Here is a 19,460-nt window from a genome sequence, read left to right as displayed (position 1 = left end):
GGATGGATAAGTCTTGCAAAGATTTAGGCTTTGGGAGTGTGTGTGTGTGTGTGTTTGTGTGTGTTACACTAAACTGCATCCAAGCCCCTCTTAACTGTTCCTTCTGCACATGGGTCAGCCTCAGATGTCTTCTGCTGTGCAGGTTGTACTTCAGTGCGGGTCCCTTTAGTGATTTGAGAAGACTCTCATCTCAAGCCTCTTCCTTCCCTATTCAACCCCATCATTTTCCTTGGGACTGGTTCAGGACAGAAGTTCCAATTGAGGATCAGGGTTTGCTGTGTGACCTCGGGCTAATGACTGTACCCCTCTGGCCTCCATGTGTGGTTCTTAGCAGAGGGCACCCAGCAGTATCTCTGAGGTAAGAGTTCAGGGGCAGGAGGTATGAGAAGAGCGGGCTCAACTACGTGGAGGAGGAACAAGTGTGTCGATCAGCAAGACAGCGTCCCTAGCCAAGCTCCCCAAGAGTTGTGGGGCCCACTCAGGCCAGCCTTATTCCCACTACCGGCTGAAGCCAGAGGATCTGTGGGAGCCGGGTGTCCTCTGCTGGCTGTAGAGGCAAATTACATGGCAGGTAGCCTGGGCCTGCCAGCCACGGATCCTTGGGCTTGGGGACTCAGAGGTTGGGTGGTTGTCCAGGGAAAAGCAAAGTGGGGAAGCATGGATTTCCAGCCCAGTATACCCTGCACACTGGCCGGGCCTCATTGCACACCCTCTTCACCCACTCCACTCCCTGCAGAGCCCCACACTCACACTGCCTCTGATCCAGACACGAGTCTACACCTGCCCCTGCCTCAGGATCATCCTTCCCCTTGGAGGAATGTGAAGCACCTGCCCTACTACCCTCTCACACCCCACCCTGCTCCAGCCCGTGCCCCCTCTCTCTGCTGTCTCCTCATCCTCCAGAAAACCCTCTCTCTCTCCATCCCCATGCCTCTTGTTGACTCTGTCCTCAGCTACCTCTGTCCCTCTCAACCTCCCTGTCCGCCTCCATCCTCCCCCTCCTGCACATTCTCCTCCTACAGTTCAGAGCACCAGCCGAGGTCACCAGGAGCCACCCCCTTTGGCTCCCTCTGCAGATTGGGACACTATTGAGCCTTCTGCTTTTTTTCAAAAACGTTTTAAACTGGGAAAACTACTCCTATGGAGAAAATGGCACTGAACATAAAAACAAAACACAACCAAGTTATTATAAAGCAAACATCCAAGAAGGCACCACCCAGGCCAGGAAATAGAGCATCACTAGCACCCAGAAGCCCCTGGTAGCCCTCTTCTTCTAGATGTGACCACTGTACCAGCTTATGCCTCGCTTTGCTTCTTTATTCTGTCGTCACCTCCACACGCCTCCCTAATCACTATGGCCTAATAGCCCTTGTTTTTAACTTTCCGTAAAGGGCAGCAGGCCATGTGTGTTTTATTTTGTGTTTGGTTCCTTTGCTCAGCTGTTTGTATGAGATTCATCTGTATGGTTGCTTGGTGCTGTGGGTTCTTTTTTGTTACTGGGTAACATTCTCCTGTGTGGGTTTCGCCTTCCCCCATCTCTTATCTGTCCAATAATCCCTCACTGACTCACCAGCTCTTTATGCTTTTAACAAGGTGATTTTTATTTTGTATCTAGGTTTTTAGGTTATCTGCAGGGGAGGTTGGTCTATATTACTGGAAGTGCCGTTACCCAAAGTGGAAGGCCATCGCCCCTCCTTTCTAAGGCTCTGTGGCCTTGCCCTTGCCACCCCTTTCCTCCCACCCCTCTGGCAATTCCCCCTGAATTTAAGGGCTCCTTTCCACCACCACCCCTTTCCTTTGTCCTTGAATCCCCTCCCCACTCCACACCCCACCCTGACTCTGGAAAATCTCCTCTCCTCCAGGGCTTCCATCACACCTCATGGGCTGCTCCCCAACCCCTCCAGTTCCAGCTGAGATTCTATCCAAACTGACCACCATCAATCGCCTGTGACCAGACTTTGAAAAAATTTATGGTTTTAAAGGAGACAGTTTGGGGGGTGGGAGGATGCACTGGGGTTGTGGGGTGGAAATCCTATAAAATTGGATTGTGATAATCATTGTACAACCATAAATGTAATAAATTCATTGAGTAACAAAAAATAAAATTAAATTTAAAAAATAATAAATAAATAAATGGCCTGTGACCACCTTCACCTGGAGGCCACACGGGCATCTCGAACACGGCACGCCCTGCTCCCCTAAGTCAGCTCCTCATAGGCGTTTGCAACTCCTCCCTCCTCATCTCCATTGTATCCACCTGGCTCTGGTCCCATCACGTTCACTTGGCTCACTGTGCTTGGCCTTCAGTCACCCAATTCATAATCCATACTCAGCAGCTAGAGAGGTCTTGTCATAGGCACCCCTGCCCTGCAACTTAGGTGGCCTTTAGAACCAAGTCTAAGCTCCTGAGACTGGCCTTCATGGCCATCTTGCGTCTGCTCTGCCACCCCTCCAGCCATACCCCTGCTTCCCCTTGCGGCACCTTGCTCTCACCTGCTTTTCTCCTCATCACACACTCACCCCCCTGCCTTTGCTGCAGCACCTCCTCTGCCTGGGGTGCCCTCTCTGCATCCCCAGGTATCACCTACTCACTGCCAAGAGTCAGCTCAGATGATCACTTCCTCCAGGAAGCCTTCCTGGCCCCCCAGGCCAGGTTAAACTGCACCTTCTCTGAGTTGCCTTCTGTCCCAGGCACTTCCTGCCTTCTCCTCTGTGTAGTGAGGAGCCCGCTGAAGGCAGAGACAGTCTGGGCTCCGTGGCCTCAGCCTGGCGCAGACATGGCACTCAGCAAGTGTTTGTTGATTGGGTATTTACTGAACTCCTCCCAGTCTAGGCTTTGTAGCTGAGTTTCTGTGACCTTGGGCACACTGCTTGCTGTCTCCTAGCTCGGCTTCTGAACGATGACGGTATAAGGGCTCTTCTGGTCAACATAGTTGGTAGTAGCCACAGGTATATTTGAACATCTGCACCTGGATAATGTGCCTCTGATTCCATCATAAGAACTTATTTGGGGGCAGAGAGGCAAGCATTGCCCTCTTCAGGCTTTTATGAAAGATAAGCACCATGTCTCCCCCTTAATTAAAGGTAAAGGGGAGTTCCCGTCGTGGCACAGTGGTTAACGAATCCGACTAGGAACCATGAGGTTGTGGGTTCGGTCCCTGCCCTTGCTCAGTGGGTTAACGATCTGGCGTTGCCGTGAGCTGTGGTGTAGGTTGCAGACGCGGCTCGGATCCCGTGTTGCTGTGGCTCTGGCGTAGGCTGGTGGCTACAGCTCTGATTCAACCCCTAGCCTGGGAACCTCCATATGCCGCGGGAGCGGCCCAAGAAATAGCAACAACAACAACAACAACAAAAAAGACCAAAAAAAAAAAAAATTAAAGGTAAGGGGGGCAAGATATATGCTGGGCCTCAGTTTCTGCAAAGTGGGATCAGTAAGATAATCTTACCTTCTGGGCTTTGTCCCCAGGGCTACTCTATGAATAATTTTTTAAAAACACCCAAAAGGTAGTACAAAGATAGGAGGTAGCATCTCCAGGCATCCTATATGCCAGGGCTGGGCTAGCCCTTCTCACACTCCTTGACTGCACAGCCACCCCTCGAGATAGGGTTATTTTCCCATTCCACAGATGAGGACACTGAGGCCCAGAGCATAGTTACTACCCTTCCAGAGCCAGTGAGGAGTTATTAATGCAGCAAAAGCTGCCAGCACCCAGTAGCAGGGGAGTGATTTGAACCCAAAGCCATCTGATGCTTCTCACCTCCACTGGTTCTGGGAGCTGGGGTCCTGGTGGGGTGTCAGTGGGTGAGGGGGTTACAGTGGGCACTCAGGGTAAGGCACGGGATGGGAGTCCAGTGTCCCTAGAGGAAGTACTAGCCCAGGGAGGAGAGCGGGAAGGGGCTGACATCCCACTCACAGCTCACATCAGAACAGGGAGCGGGGGAGGGGAAGCACCACAGCAGGGATCTGGGTCATGGTGTTCTGTGTGTTCTCAAGGCTGGGCTGTGACGCAGAGCATGGCCCTGAGCGGGGAGCCCAGCCCAGGCTGTGGGGAGAGGTCAGGGCTGCAGTCTACTGCTCAGCTGTGGCGGTAGGTGGAGCTGAGGAGGAAGGGTAGGCCCGCCAGGCTGCCTCTTCTCTGGGTCCCCTGGACAGAGGGTGCCAGCCAGGGTAGAGACCAAGGGAAGGTAAGCCAGGCCCGTGTTCCTCTCCATCCCTCCTGGGGAGATTTCGCTCTCAGAGAACAGCCAGCCTGGGGGTGGTGTAGGGGCCTCTGGAAAGTCTATAAGCTAATCTCCAATCTAGGGGAGTCCCCAAGAACCCATCGACCATCTGGCTGAAGCAAGGCACCCCACTTCATCAGGAGCCATGCTCTGTCTCCTCCATTTATTTTGTCCATGCTCTGGATTCATCTTCATCTGTCAAGAAGGGGTGTTAAGAACAGAGCTTTGCTCACCCCCAGGACTGCAGAGTGATGAACAAGAGGGTATTAGAAAGGGTGAGCCCCTGGATGAGAAGAGTTGCTGATTAGACAGACCCATAGCATAGGCCAGGGCCAGCAGCCCCTTCCCCAGAACTCCCTCCATGCATTCACACTCAGGAGCACACACTATTAGTCCTCCTGCAATTGCAAATTACTGAGTGGACTCTAAAAGGGCAAAAGTTAGGTAGTGAGAGATGTTCTTTGCAGATGGCTCAGGGTGAGGGAGATGTGAAGGGGGAAATAAGATTGTGCTGGAGGGGAAGGGCGGGGCCGAGGTACACGAGGGAGGGGATGCAAGAGCCCTTGAATACCAAGCCTCAAACTTTGCATCTGAGTTAATGGGGAGCTTGGGGGAAGCTGGTGCAAACCTCGGGAACACATTCTGAATCACAGTCCTGAAGATCTCAGCCCTCCGCCTGCACACACAGACTAAGATGTCCGGGAACCCAGCATCCAGTAGAGCTCTTGCCTGCCCAGGGCCTCTCTCTCCCCACCCCTATCTCGGGAAGGCCTCACTGAAGGAGAAGCTGGTAAACCAGCAATGGGATCAGTCCAGCTGTTTTCTTACTGTGCCAGACGGGCATGGGTGGGGACAGTGAGATGAGGCTACATGCCCATCTCTCCCATCACAGGGAGCCCCTGATGGCTCCTTGAGGGGCAGGCAGGGAATGCCTTTCTTCCATCTCCACCCAGGACAGCCTTGGCCTCAGGGACAAAGGGGACCATGGGACCTTGGGACATCAGATGGACATTGGGGCCTGTGCAGAGCACCTTCCTCATCAGTGCCTCTCAATATCTGTAGACAGATTCAGCTCAAAGTTAACCCAGGATCTCATTCTTCTTCCCTCTGGGTGAAGCCCCAGCCTCCCTCAGTCCAGTGAGTGCAAAGAGCACAGATTTTAGCACAGAGTCTGGATTCACAAGTTAGCCTCACATTTGCAGGTGATGTGACCCGAACCAATCTGAGTCTCATAGGATGTTCTGAGGCATCATGTAGGCCCTCAACAAGGATCGGCGTGTGTGCCTGCTTGTTCTCAAGGGCCCTGCTGGGGAGGTGGAGTGGACCTGGCCAGCCCTCCTGGACAGGACTGGATAAGGCCTTCCAGGGTAGAGAGGCTTCAATCAGTCCCAGAAGCACGGCCTCCCCAGAGCCTCCAAAGCTCAGGGCTGGGACAGAACCCACTATTGCTGAGGGCTGGGAGGGTCCCCAAAGGATTGCAATGTGGAGGCCTCCTATACTTGACCCAAACTTGAGCCAAGATTTCATTTACTTCTGAATTCAATAAATGTTTTTAACTTTTTAATGTGACTTGCAGCACCCATTCAGACAAATGCACAAATTATAAAGATTTCATGTGATGAACCATCACAAAGTGAACACACACATGGAACTCCCACAGGCCCTGCAGGTCAAGAGGTACGGCACTGCCGGCACTCCCCAAACTCCCTCACGCCTCCGGTCACCCACCTCCCCCAGGGGACCTGATACCCTGATTGCTGACTCTCTTAGGTGTGCCTGTAGAGTAGGTATTTTGTGTCTGCCTTCTTTTGCTCGCAATTAGTTGGAGAGATTCCTCCATGTGGTTTCACGTGGCCATCATTCACGTGTTGTATTGCATGACTGTCCCACCCCTCTGCACTTGTGTTATTGTGCTGGCCACTGGAGTTGTTTCCAGTTTGGAATGCTAATAATGCTGCTAGGTGTGTTCTGACACCAGCTTCTTGATGCATTTGCACATGGGTCTTGGCTGGGGATATACTCAGGAGTACAATTGCTAGATCATTAAGCTATGCCTGCGTCCCACTTGAATAGGTTCCCGTATTCAAGCAGTTCTCCAAAAGGATGATGATATTTTGTGTTCCCCTGGTGGTGACTAAGTGTTCTACTTGTTCTACATCGTCACCAACATTTGATGTGGTCAGGATTGTTTTGTTTTTGTTTTAGTCATTGTGGTGGGTGTATAGCAGTACCTCGTTGTGGTTTTAAATGACTAATGTGGGTGTCCACCAATTCAGATGTTTATTGGCTTATTTTGCTGAGGGCCATTTCAAATCTCTTGTCCATTATGCTGTTGCGTAGTTTGTTTTTCTCTTACTGATTTGTAGGAGTTGTTTTTATATCTGAATATGAATCCATCATTGGTGTGTTTGTTGCAAATATCATCTCCCACTTTTCCTGCCCATCTCACCCCCTTGATGATGCCTTTTCATGTGTAAAAGTTCTTCATTTAAGTGTACCCAACTTATCAATCCTTTCCATTCTGGTTTGTGCTTTTGTGTCATGTCCTGTTTTGAAAAACCTTTCCCTACCCCGAGTTCTTATCTTCTAGAAGCTTTATGGTTTTACCTTTAACATTTAGTTCTACAATCCATCTGGAATTTATTTTTACTTATGGAATGTGCTAGGGGTCAGATTTCCCTGTTCTCCACATAGGTATTAAACTGATGCAACACCATTTATTAAAATTACAATCCTTTCCCTGCCACCCTGTATTCCCATCCTTGCATATTTTAAGGGTCCATATCTGTGTGGGTCTGTTCCAGTGCTCTCTCTTATTTTTCTTTGGCCTGCTTGTCAACCTTTGCCCTGATATCACACTGTCTTAATTACGGTAGCTTTATCGTAAGTCCTGATAGCTGATAAAGCATCTCTTCCCACCTTTTCCTTTTCAAAAATTTGGCTAGGAGTTCTCATTGTGGCACAGCAGAAAGCAATCCGACTAGGAACCATGAGGTTGAGGGTTCGATCCCTGGCCTCACTCAGTGGGCTAAAGATCTGGTATTGCAGTGAGCTGTGGTGTAGGTCACACAGGTGGCTAGGATCCTGCATTGCTCTGGCTGTGGTGTAGGCCGGCAGCTGTGGCTCCAATCAGACCCTTAGCCTGGGAACCTCCATATGCTGCGGGTGCGGCCCTAGGAAGACAAAAAGACCAAAAAAAAAAAAATATTTTGGCTATACTTGCTTTTTCTGTTTCTCATAGAATCAGCTCATGTATTTCTACACATATACACAGCGCATTATGATTTTAATTGGAAATGTGTTGAATCTATATACTCAATTTAGGGGAGAACTAACTCTAAATGTTGCATCTTTCAATCCATGAACATAGTGTTGTCCTCAGTATATTTAGGTTTAAATCATTTTTAGTTAGATGAATAATATATGAATACATTCTTAGTAAAAATGCAAAAGATAGAGATGATCCAAGTGTTCTTTTCTCTTCCCAAGCTGAGCAGTAGCCACTGTTACTATACATCTATATGAATGCACACATGCACACACATGCCAGTAATGGAGGGGTCATATTAATTTGCCACCTTTTAACCTTTAACAGTAGGGTGTGACAGAGTTCCCTGGTGGCTCAATGGGCTAAGGATCCGGTGTTGTCACTGCTGTGGCTTGGGTTACTGCCGTGGCACAGGTTTTATCCCTGGCCCAGGAATTTCCACATGCTGCAGGTGTGGCCCAAAACAACAACAGAATGGACATCTTGAAATCTAGCTCATTCTTTGTAACTACCGCCTGTGTCCAGAAACTGAGCATGCCCTGGAATAAGACCACAGACTGCACATCATGGAGCATCCTTGAACATGTTTTCTTGGATGAGTGTGCTCCTCTAAAAAATAACCCTGGAGTTCCCATTGTGGCTCAGTGGTTAATGAATCCAACTAGGAACCATGAGGTTGCGGGTTCGATCCCTGGCCTTGCTCAGTGGGTTAAGGATCTGGCGTTGCCGTGAGCTGTGGTGTAGGTTGCAGGCACGGCTCAGATCCCGTGTTGCTGTGGCTGTGGTGTAGGCCGGTGGGTACAGCTCCAATTCGACCCCTAGCCTGGGAACCTCAAAATGCTGCGGGAGTGGCCCAAGAAGTGTCAAAAAGACCAAAAAAAAAAAAAAAAAAAAAAGATAACCCTAAAGCAAAGAGACTCATTTGACTGTAATTCTTCAAAGCAGACCTAATAAGAGCCTGACCTAGGCTAAGGAGGGAAAGAAGAGATGAATTTTCTTTTCTAAAATATCATGTTCTTCCTCTTGACAGTCTAATGGGCCTCCCAAACCCCTGTTCATCTTGGGGCTTCTATAAATTGAAGATGCAGAGCACAGCAGAGGAGGGAGCAGGGGAAGCCAAGGTGAGGGTAGCAAGGAGGAAGAAGAGATCTGACCTGTTGATTAGAGCAGCCACTAGAACAGAAATGGAGTAGGATGAAAACTGCTGCCTCCCAGTCACGCCTGCCCTGGGCAGCGCCCTGCACCACACACACTGACTCTGAGCTTCCAGTAGCTCCATGCTTCTCCTGTAAGGTGAATCTGAGGCTCAGAAAGGTGAAGGGGCCTGTCCAGGTTCACTCAGTGAGTCAGTGGCCAAGCCCTGTGTGTGTTCAGTCTCTGGGCTGAGGGTCCTAGTTAACGAAGCTGTCTGAGGGCACCAGATGGGCAGATCTGGGGGATCCAAGACTGGAAACTTGACTGAGGCAGGTGCTGGGGAGATGCGCCCAGCACTGGCACTGTTTACAGGGAATCCAGCCAAAAGGCTAGACAGCAGCAGGTGACAAGTGGTGTCTGATGAGCCCCTGCTGTGTGGAAACCCCTCCCCAGGAAGCCAGTGGCCCACCATGCAGCAGGTTGGAGGCAGTGGCTGGGAGCCAGGCCACACCCCCAGTCAGCATGGGGCACAGGTGGTAGTTGGGGACAGAACTCTGTTTCCTGAGGACTTGGGAGCCCCTTCCTGGCTGAACCTAAGAGCCCCCACAGGCAAGGCCTCCACAACCTCAGGAAGGCCACAAGCCTTCAGCACTTAGCAAACTCCCACTGGCCCTTCTTCCCTCCTCCCACTCCTCCCCCAACCTAGCTGTCACCGCTTCCCCTTCTATGGACATTTCTGGCTTCACATGGTGGGTCCCTCTTTTATATTTTGTTGTACTATTGATACTGAAGAAACTCCTTTTACGAGTTCCCGTCGTGGCACAGTGGTTAATGCATCCAACTAGGAACCATGAGGTTGTGGGTTCGATCCCTGGCCTTGCTCAGTGGGTTAAGGATCCGACGTTGCCGTGAGCTGTGGTGTAGATCGCAGATGTGGCTCGGATCTCACGTTGCTGTGGCTCTGGCGTAGACCAGTGGCTACACCTCTGATTAGACCCCTAGCCTGTGAACCTCCGTATGCCATAGGTGTGGCCCTGGAAAAGACAAAAAGACAAAAACAAACGAAAAAAAGAAAGAAAGAAAGAAACTCTCTTTATAAATAATAGTAGGGGATTTCTAATTCTAAAAAAATGCATGTAAATATAGCTTATTAATTCTCTTGTGCATAAACAAGGGCAGACATGATTTTTTTTCCCAAATTAAGATCATACTGATAATCTCTTTTAAGTAACCTGCTTTCATCACTTCTCAACATAGTGTGAAGTTCCCACATATGAGGCACCATGGCAGGATTGTACAGCGCTTAAAAACGTATACTCAAGTGCCAGCAGCCCTGGATTTCAGACCCTGACTCTGCCACTCATTAGTTTTGTGGCTAAGCAAAAGCTACTTACCTCTCTAGACCTTGGCTTCCTTGTCAGTAAAAGGTGGATGATAACATCACCCACCCTCATAGGCCCTCCAGGGGCCTAACCTGGAGCATAGCAAATGCTCAGTGAACACCAGATATTACTATTATTGATACTCCTAATGTAATGACAGAGCCCAGCATCCTGGCCTCACCCTGGATCCTAGTTTGACCCCAAGTACTTATCTGGGCCTCCTAGGTTTACCCTGTGTCCCTTCACGACCCCTGGGCTGGTTGGGAGGCTAGTGCCTAGGATCAGCTCCCAAATGGCATTCAGTAGGATTTTTGAAAGATTCTTCCCTGGGTTCCTCAGTGACGTGAAGAAGAAAGATTAGAGAAGGGAGAAAGGAGAAGATGGAGAAATGGAGAAGCCAGGCCCTAGAAACCTGGTCCCAGAGACTTTCAAGTCTCTGTCATTCATGCATTTCCTCACCTGGTATCTGAGCCCTGGATCCCCATCTAGTTGGCATCCTGGGAAAAGTCGTAGCCCCCAGGAGAGCACATTTGCTTGGCTGCTCTCACGTGTCCAGGAGGGGCAAAGACCCAGTCATGACCATCCCTTCAAGGAATTGCTAAGACTTGAGGGCATGGCTTGGGATTCTCTCTGTTCTTTGGCCTCAGGAGTGACCTACTGACTTCCAAATGGGTGTAGATGTTGGGTGGGGGCTCCAGTGAGACTAGAGGCTCAGCCCTGAGCTCTGGGGTCCACAGGAGATGAACAACTACCGGAGGGCCATGAAGAAGATGGCAGAGGACATCCTGCTACTGCAGAAACAGGTCAGCATCCTAGAGGCAGAGAACCACATGCTGAGGAGCCAGTTGACCCAGGAGGAAGAAGAAGAGGACAATATCAACAAGGCCCAGAACCTGGGTGAGGGCATGTAGGCCACCAGGGGAACAGGGTGGTGGAAGCCTTTCCTATGTGTGCACACGGCTAGACACAGGCTTGTAGGAGCCTGGCTAGATCCTCTCCAGGATGGGAAACTGAGAGTCCAGTCCTGTCTCAAGCCCCACAGCTGAGAGACAGCTGCTCCCCACCCTCTAACTATGCCGATTTGAGCTGGGAGGAGCCTCCTCCCTGAGCCAGTGCCTCTACCACCACCAGCATCCATGAAGAAGAAACTGCTGCTAAGTGAGCTGGACAAGAAGAAGCTGAGGGACAAGGTGCAGCATTTGCAGAATGAGCTGATTCGAGTGAGCTGGGGCTTGTGGGGAAGGGAGCTTGGGGGGAGTGTCTGGAGAAATGTCTGGGAGTAAAAGGGACAGGGACATAGACGGCAGGGGACCAGCTCAGTGGAGGACTGAGCAGAGGGGCCGGGGGTGGACCATCAGGGCCAAGGGCACCCCTGCTTTCCCTCCTTCCCCCACCTCCCCTACCATCAGAAGAATGATCGAGAAAAGGAGCTGCTCCTCCTGCACCAGGCTCAGCAGCCACAGTCAGCACTGCTGAAGCAATACCAGGACAAGCTGCAGAAGATGAAGGCTCTGGAGGAGACCGTGAGGCATCAGGAGAAGGCAGGTGCCAGAAGGGTCAGGCTGCCCAGGCACAGCCACAGATGGGAAGATGAGAAGCCCCCAGGCCAGCCCAGTCCCTGTGCTCTGCCCTCCAGGTGATCGAGAAGATGGAGCGGGTGCTGGAGGACAGGCTGCAGGATAGGAATGAGCCGCTGCAGAAGAGGCTGCAGGGAAAACCCAACGTGGGTAAGTCTGCTCTCAGGCCTTTGTCTCATCCCTGGAGGCCCTGCTTTCCTGGAGCCTTTCAGTTTCAGGAGCACCTTCAAATGGCAGCAAAGGGTGCTAGTTTCCCCCTCAGGCACTGAGCACTTCCAGAGGTCCCCCGAGCTCCCTTCTCCTACCAGGGAGCCCCTCAGAACACATAGGGACACAGTCAGTATATGAGCCACGCTCAGAAGAGTCTCCGACCTTCCAGGAGAGGCCAGGAGACCCAAGTGAGCAGAGATGGGCTACACGCAAAAAGGGGCTGTCTGGGTCGACAGTTTGCAATTTCTTAACTGTAGGACCCTTCAAATTATTTGCTCATCCCTGCATATCTTGAAAGAATCTGCTTCTATAAAACAAACGAAAAATATTTTGGTTACATCAATGACTTGTTTTCTCCACTGATATTAACCAAAGCCACCTGGAACTACCAATCATCGGTGGCTCAGATGAGCAGGAGAGAAACAGATCACCCCCTATCAGGCCAGCCCAAGCAGAGGATTTCCTGAAGCCCATCAGTGCCACCTCACCAGGGACCCCTGTGAGCCCCTGTGTCAGCCTTCACTATATGAGGGTGTTGGTGGGGGCCACTTTTTTTTTTTTTTTTTTTTTTTTTTTTTGTCTTTTTTGTTGTTGTTGCTATTTCTTGGGCCGCTCCCGCGGCATATGGAGGTTCCCAGGCTAGGGGTTGAATCGGAGCTGTAGCCACCAGCCTACGCCAGAGCCACAGCAACGCGGGATCCGAGCCACGTCTGCAACCTACACCACAGCTCACGGCAACGCCGGATCGTTAACCCACTGAGCAAGGGCAGGGACCGAACCCGCAACCTCATGGTTCCTAGTCAGATTCGTTAACCACTGCGCCACGACGGGAACTCCGGGGCCACTTTTTAAGGTCTTTAGGAAACCATGAAAGCTGGGCCACCTTTCAGGAATCCTGAGGTTGGGGTGAGCGATAAGAAAGCAATAGAGGGAGGGGAAACAGCCAGGCACAGTCCTAAAGAGTGATGTTGCCAGGCACCAGCGAAGGGACAAAAGATAGAGGCGAAGAGCTGAAACAGACCCAGGACAAATGTTGGGGGAGTGATGAAGGAGACTCTTCAGGTCAGATTCTAAAGAGCCCAGAACAATGGCCCAAGGAGGGTGGACCTTATCCCACTGGAGCCATTGAAGGCTTGGGAGCAGAGGGAGGACAGGATGAAGTAAAATCCTGAGGCAGATCAGGCCAGGGGCATGGAGGCAGAAAAGCCCTTCTCATGAACATCTGTGGCCACATTCACAGCCTTCCCCATGCTCTCAGCCTCTGGCCTTCCCCCGGCTCCTACGGGAGAGACCCTGCCTGTTGACATTTACTCAGTGCTGCTGGCAGAAAACTCGAGGCTGCGGGCTGAACTGGACAAGAACCGCCACCAGTCGGCCCCCATCATTCTGCAGCAGCAGGCCCTGCCGGTAAGAGACACCAGCACAGTCTCGGAGCAGAATTCAAGTTGACGCCCAGAACTAGGAGCTAGGTTTCCCAGGGTCTCCAGTGTGGGTGTCTCCAGCTCCAGGCCTTGTTTCTTTTTCCCTGGGGAACACATGTGAATCTGAACACTCTTACCCTCACCTAGCCTCTTGGGAGAGAAAGCAAGCCCCTAACTGACCCTTGACCCTTGATTTCTGGCCCCTTTGCCACCTGGCTGGCCTGCAGTTGGGCTTCACATAGGCCTCTCAGAACTCCATTTTGGAGCGAAATTTTCCTGGGATTGGTACAGCCTTGGAGAGCCCTTTTCCCCCATCCCAGGTGGACCCTGGGGAGTTGGGAGCAAGAGGAGACCTGGCAGAGAGGCTGCAAGAAACAGATGGCCCAGGCCACTCCAAGGGCACCCTGCCCGCACAGGTAGGTGTCCCTGGCCCCTCTCTACTTCTGAGGCTGTGATAGGTGGCCCTGCTTTATGCAAACCCCCAAACAGGACATTTAGAATTACAGGAGAGGGGTGGGCTTGGCACAGGAGAGTTTTTCTCTTCATCTCAGGACTCACAGAAGGTGAGTTCTATTTGAAAGCACACCCGATGCGTGGACATCTAAGTGAAGTGGAGAGGACTGGGAAACCCTTGCTTTGCAAACAGATCCTTCATGTTACAAAAAGACCCCCCCCCGACCCCGTTCAAGATTCCTTTCTGTGCATTAACCTAATGCTACCTAATGCATTTGATGTTTGAAAATTGATGTGCAAAACTTTCATACACTCAAAATCTGTGGGGAGAATGGCTGTGAAAAAGGCACAAACCATACCAGGTCTGAAACTCCAGGAAGGGGGGTTGGCCCTGAGTCTGAGGCTCTGCTCTGAATGTGGAGCTGAATTTGCATCAGACCTGGCTGATTTCTCCCGCAGTGTCACCTGGTCTCCTGAGCTCACACAGCTGTAGCCCTGAGTTGGGACCATGGGTGAGTTTTTGCTTTTCTCACAGGATCTCCTTGCCAATAATTCAGACAAGTTTAACCTCCTGGCCAAGCTGGAGCGAGCTCAGAGCCGGATTCTTTCCCTGGAAAGCCAGGTATGTGAGGTTCAGGGGTCACACAGGCCAGAGAGCCTCACCACTCAGCCTGAGTAATCAGGCTCTGTGTTTGAGGAGGATCAGGGCTCCCTGTGTGACCAGGATCAGGGCTCGGCATGTAACCAGTGTCAGGGCTCTGAGTGTGAGGAGGGTCGGGGAATCGTATATCACTAGGTAAGGGCTCCAAGTATGAGAATGGTTCTGGCTCAGTGTGTGACAAGGTTTGGGGCTCAGTCTGTGAGGAGAGTCCCAGCTCAGTGTCTGAGGAGGCTCAGGGCTCTGTGTATAACAAAGACCAGGGCTTCCTTTTTGAGGGTTGGGGCCAAGTGTGAGGATGGATGGAGCTCTGTATGTGAAGAGGGTTGGGACTCAATGAGTTGGGAGGGTTGGGGCTCAGTTTGTGACCCCGTTCAGGGCTCCATAGGTGAGGAGGGTCTGGACTCTGTGTGTAAGGATGGTTCAGGCTCAGTGTGTGAAGAGTGTTGGGCTCGATGTTTGACTGGGGTTGTGGCTCAGTGTGTGTCTGGTATCAGAGCTCTGTCTGTGGCCAGAGTCAAGGCTCCTGTAATCAGGAAGATGAGGAGCTTCCAAGCACTGTTTTTACAGGTTAGGGCTCCAGATGTGAAGAGGATCAGGGGCTCTGGGAGTGACTGGTTTGGGGACTCTTCATGGGAGGGGGCTCTGGGTTCAGTGTGAGGAAACAGGGCTCTGAGTTTGAGGAGGGTCAGGAACCTCGTATAAGGATGGTTCAGAACCAGTATGAGAAGAGAGATGGGGGCTCTGTAGTGACCAGGATCAGGCTCCCTGTGTCAGGAGGGTTTGGGTTCAAGCAGCTTCCAGGATCAGGGCTCCATGTGTGAGGAGGCTCGGGGTCTCCATGTGTGGGGATAATTCAGGCTCACTGTGTAAAGAGAGTTGGGGCTCAGTGAGTGAGGAGGTTCCAGGCTTCATTTTTACAGGATCAGGGCTCCATTGGTAATAGAGAGACAGGGCTCGTGTAATCAGAAAGGTCACGGCTCCAGCAGGGAGGAGCATCATCTGGGCTAGGGTTTTATAGGGTTGAGGCTCTGGGTGTGAGGAGGACCCAAATCCTTGGGTGTGACCTGCTCAAGACTCAATGCGTCAGAAGGATCAAGTCCCCTTGTTTAAGGAAAGTGGGTTCCATATGTGTTCAGGGTCCAGACTTCACTGTGACCAGAGTGGAGCTCATATGTCAGGAAGGTCCAGACTCCATGTGGGAGGAGGGTCAGCCTCCATTATTACAGGGTCGGGGCTCCACCAGCCACCAGGGTCATGGCTAGGTGTTTGTGGAAGAGTTGGGTCTCCCTCTGAGAGAAAAGCCGGGCCTCAGAGTGTGAGAAGGGTCAGGGCTTCCTACTTAAGGAGCATCAGAATCCTCGCTGATGGTTTGAGCTCAGTTTTAAAGAGGGACAGGGCTCCATTCGTGGGACAGGGTTAGGGCGCAGTCTCTGTCCACATTGGGGCTCTGCATGTGTGAGGAGGTCCAGGGTCTCTCTCATTGTGTGAGGGTAATTCAGGCTCAGCTTGTGGATGGTGTTGGGGCTCAGTGTGTGAGGAGATTCCAGGCTCCATGTTTTACAGGGTCAGGGCCCCCCGACTGTGTACAGTCCATGGTCGGGGCTCCTGTCCTCAGGAAGTTCCAGGCTCCGAGGGGGCGGAGCCTCGGGGCTCAGGTGTTTATAAGGTCAGGGCTTCAGCTGTGAAGTGGTTGGGCTTTGGGAGTGATCAGTTCGGGACTCAGCCTTGTGAGGCTGACAGAGACTCCTTTTTCAGGAGGGTAGGGCTCAGCCTGTGTTCAGGGTCCAGACATCACTGTGACCAGGGTGTGGCTCGCGTGTCAGGGAGGTCCGGGCTCCCTGTGTGAGGAGGGTCAGGCTCCGTTTTTTCAGGGTGAAAAACTGTGCGAAGAGGGTGATGGCTCCGTATTTGAGGCTGGTTGGGCTCCCTCTGTGAGGAGAGCAGGGGCTTAGTGTGTGAGGAGGGTCGGGGCTTCCTGCTTGAGGAGGGTTGGGATCCTCACACGAAGCCCCGTGTGCGGACCAGAGTCGGGATTCCCCAAGTCGAAGGCGAGTGTGAGGAGAGTCGGGGCTCCCGTGTTACAGAGTGGGGTTCCATATATGACCAGAGTCCGGGCTCAGTGTGCGAGAAGTTCCAAGCTCCATTTTTACAGGGCCGGGGCTCTGTTTATGTTCAGGGCTGGTGCTCCTGTAATCAGGAAAGTCAAGGCTCCAAAGGGGAGGAACACCAAGGCTCGGTTTTTCCTGGGTTGGGGCTCCGGGTATGAGGAGGATTGAGGCTCCAGGTGCGATCAGGTAGAGACTCACCTTGTGAGGAGGATCGAGACTCATTTAAGGAAGGTGGCGTTCCACCTGCGTTCAAGGTCTGGACTTCACTGTGACCAGGATGTGGCTCGTGTGTCAGGAAGGTCCGAGTTTCCCTGTGTGAGGAGGGTCAGGCTCGGTTTTTTTCAAGGCCAGGGCTCTGCATGTGATGAGGGCGATCACACCTGCTTGGTGTTGAGGCAGGCTGGGGCTCCGTCTGTGAGGAAAGCTGGGCTGAGAGCGTGAGGAGGGGCAGGGCTTCCTGTTGGGAGAGCATTAGAATCCATGCTTGAGGATCGTTCCAGCTCAATTGCAAAAAAGGGCTGGGGATTGGAGTTCCCATCGTGGCTCAGGGGTTTACGAACTCGACAAGCAGCCATGAGGACACGGGTTTGATCCCTGATCTCGCTCAGTGGGTTCAGGATCCAGCGTTGTCCTGAGCTGTGGCCTAGGTCACAGACACGGCTCAGATCTGGCATTGCTGTGGCTGTGGCATAGGCTGGCGGCTGCAGCTCCAATTCAGCCCCTAGCCTAGGAACCTCCATATGCTGCGGGCACAGCCCTAAAGAAAAAAAGAAAAAGACAAAAAGGTCAAAAGGGTCAGGGCTCCATTCGTGGGACAGGGTTAGGGCGCAGTCTCTGTCCACATTGGGGCTCTGCATGTGTGAGGAGGTCCAGGGTCTCTCTCATTGTGTGAGGCTGACAGAGACTCCTTTTTCAGGAGGGTTACACAGTGTTACACAGTGGGTGTGGCTCATGTTTCAGGAAAGTCCAGGCTCCCTGTGTGAGGAAAGTCAGGCTCCGTTTTTAAAGGATCAGGGCTCCACAAGTCTCCAGGGTCATGGCTCAGTGTTTGTATTGGGGTTGGGTCCTCCTCTGTGAGGAAAGCTGGGACTAAGTGTGTCGGAAGCATCAGGGCTTCCTGCTTGAGGAGTGTTGGGATCCTGGCATCAGGATGGTTCAGGGTCATTACTAAAGAGGTCAAGGCTCCGTTTGTGACCAGAATTGGCATTTCTTGTTGGGGATCTATGTTTGAGGAGCATTGGGCTCTACTTTTACAGAGTGGGGTTCTGTGTGACCAAAGTGGGGACTCCTAGTGTGAGGAGTTTCGGGGCTCTGTTTGTGAGGAGGGTCCGGATTTTGTGTGTGAGGATGATTTGAGCTCAGTATTGCAGAAGTTTAAGGCTCATTTGTGGACAAGGGTTAGGGCTCAGTCTCTGTCCACTTCAGGGCTCAGTGGGTGAGGAGGAGGTTCCAAGCTCCATTTTTATAGTGTCAGGGTTCTGTCTATGTTCATGCTCCTAAAGCTCCGTTTGTGGACCAGGGTCAGAATTCCCATGTCGGGGTATGTGAGGAGAGACGGGGCTTCCATGTTACCAATTGGGATTCCATATGACCAGGGTCAGGGCTCCCAGAGTGAGGAGGAAGTTCGGGGCTCTGTTTGTGAGGAGAGTCTGGACTTTGTGCCTGAGCGTGGTTGGAGCTTAGTATTGAAGAGAGTTGAGGTTTTGTTTGCGGATGAGGGTCAGGATTCCCTGTGTCAGGAGGATTGGGGCTCTGAGTTGTGAGGAGAATCCAGTCTCCCCTATTACAGAGTGGGGTTTTGTATCCAGGCTCAGAGCTCCCAGTGTGAGGAGATACGGGGCTCTGTTTGTGAGGAGGGCCCAGTATTGCAAGGGTTTGGGGCTCTGTTTGTGGAACAGGATTGGGGCTCAGTCTGTGTCCAACTTCGAGGTTCAGTGTGTGAGGTGGTTCTGGGCTCCATTTTTACAGGGTCAGGGTTCCATCTGGGTCCAGGATCAGGGCTTCTGTAATTAAGAAGGTCGAGGCTCCACTGGGGAAGAGCATCAGGGCTTGGTTTTTACAAGGTTGGGGCTCCAGGTATGAGGAGGATTGAGGCTCTGGTTGTGATCAGGTTGGAACTCACTTTGTGAGTAGGATCCAGACTCCTTATTTAAGGAGGGTGGGGTTCAGCCTGTGTTCAAGGTCCAGACTTCATTGTGACCAGGGGTGGTTTATGTGTCAGGAAGGTCCAGGCTCCCTGTGTGAGGAGGGTCAGGCTCCATTTTTACAGGGTCAGGGCTCCACATGTTACCAGGGTGATATCTCATTGTTTGAGGTGGGTTGGGTCTCCCTTTGTGAGGAAAGCTGGGGGTCAGTGTGTGAGGGGGGTCAGGGCTTCCTGTTTTAGAAGCAGCTAGATCCTGGCATGAGGATGGTTCAAGCTCAGTATTAAAGAGTGTCCATGCCCCATTTTTGGACCAGGGTTGGTGCTCAGTGTATAAAGAGGCTTGGTGCACCATGTGTGACCAGGGTCGTTTTCCCTGTATGAGAGGTGTCTAGGCCCCATGTGTTAGGAGTGACTAGGGTCTGCCTCCGATAATGTTGGGGGCTTCATATGTGACCAGTATCTGGGATTTGTGTGTAAAAAGGGTTGAGTTCTCTGTGTGAGGCAGGATGGGGTTCTGTGTCTGAGGAGGGTCTGGGCTTTTTGTGACTGGGTCTGGGCTCTCTGGTAGTATATTCGGGGCTCCAAGCATGAGGAGCATTGGGCCTGTCTTTCAGGGTTGGGTCCTTGGATGTGAAGAGTGTCAGGGTTCTCTTTGTGATGAAGTTCTGGACTCTAGGGCTCAGTATATAAAGAAGGTGTTACCAGAGTTGGGGCTTCCTTTTGAGGAACATCAAGGCTGTGGGTGTTTTTTGATCAGGACTCTATGTGTGACCAGGGTCATGGTTCATTGTGTAAAGCAATTCAGGGCACCATATGTGATTAGATTCAGGCTACACGTATGATCTGGGTGGTGTTCCCTGTGTGAGGAAGATCAGGATC

The 19,460-nt window shown here is 51.8% G+C and overlaps 1 protein-coding gene across 7 annotated transcripts in view; it reads left to right on the top strand.

The window, feature by feature from the left end:
- CCDC33 (coiled-coil domain containing 33) overlaps positions 1–19,460 on the top strand; it is a 35,448-nt gene that overhangs the window by 13,064 nt on the left and 2,924 nt on the right. For 2 of the 7 annotated variants that reach the window (XM_021099058.1, XM_021099061.1), the window contains exons 2-8: positions 10,743–10,902; positions 11,137–11,225; positions 11,415–11,546; positions 11,642–11,732; positions 13,033–13,199; positions 13,534–13,629; positions 14,202–14,288. In XM_021099058.1, coding sequence (XP_020954717.1) covers positions 10,743–10,902; positions 11,137–11,225; positions 11,415–11,546; positions 11,642–11,732; positions 13,033–13,199; positions 13,534–13,629; positions 14,202–14,288 — 822 coding nt within the window. Of the gene's footprint in view, positions 1–4,005; positions 4,186–10,742; positions 10,903–11,136; positions 11,226–11,414; positions 11,547–11,641; positions 11,733–13,032; positions 13,200–13,533; positions 13,630–14,201; positions 14,289–19,460 lie in introns of those variants that run through there. The other 5 variants (XM_021099062.1, XM_021099060.1, XM_021099059.1 and 2 more) reach the window with 5 other exon arrangements.

Source organism: Sus scrofa, chromosome 7 (assembly GCF_000003025.6).
Source record: "Sus scrofa isolate TJ Tabasco breed Duroc chromosome 7, Sscrofa11.1, whole genome shotgun sequence".
Taxonomy (NCBI): Eukaryota; Metazoa; Chordata; class Mammalia; order Artiodactyla; family Suidae; genus Sus; species Sus scrofa.
Note: the sequence above shows the minus strand (reverse complement) of the source record. Positions and strands in the feature narration are given on the sequence as shown.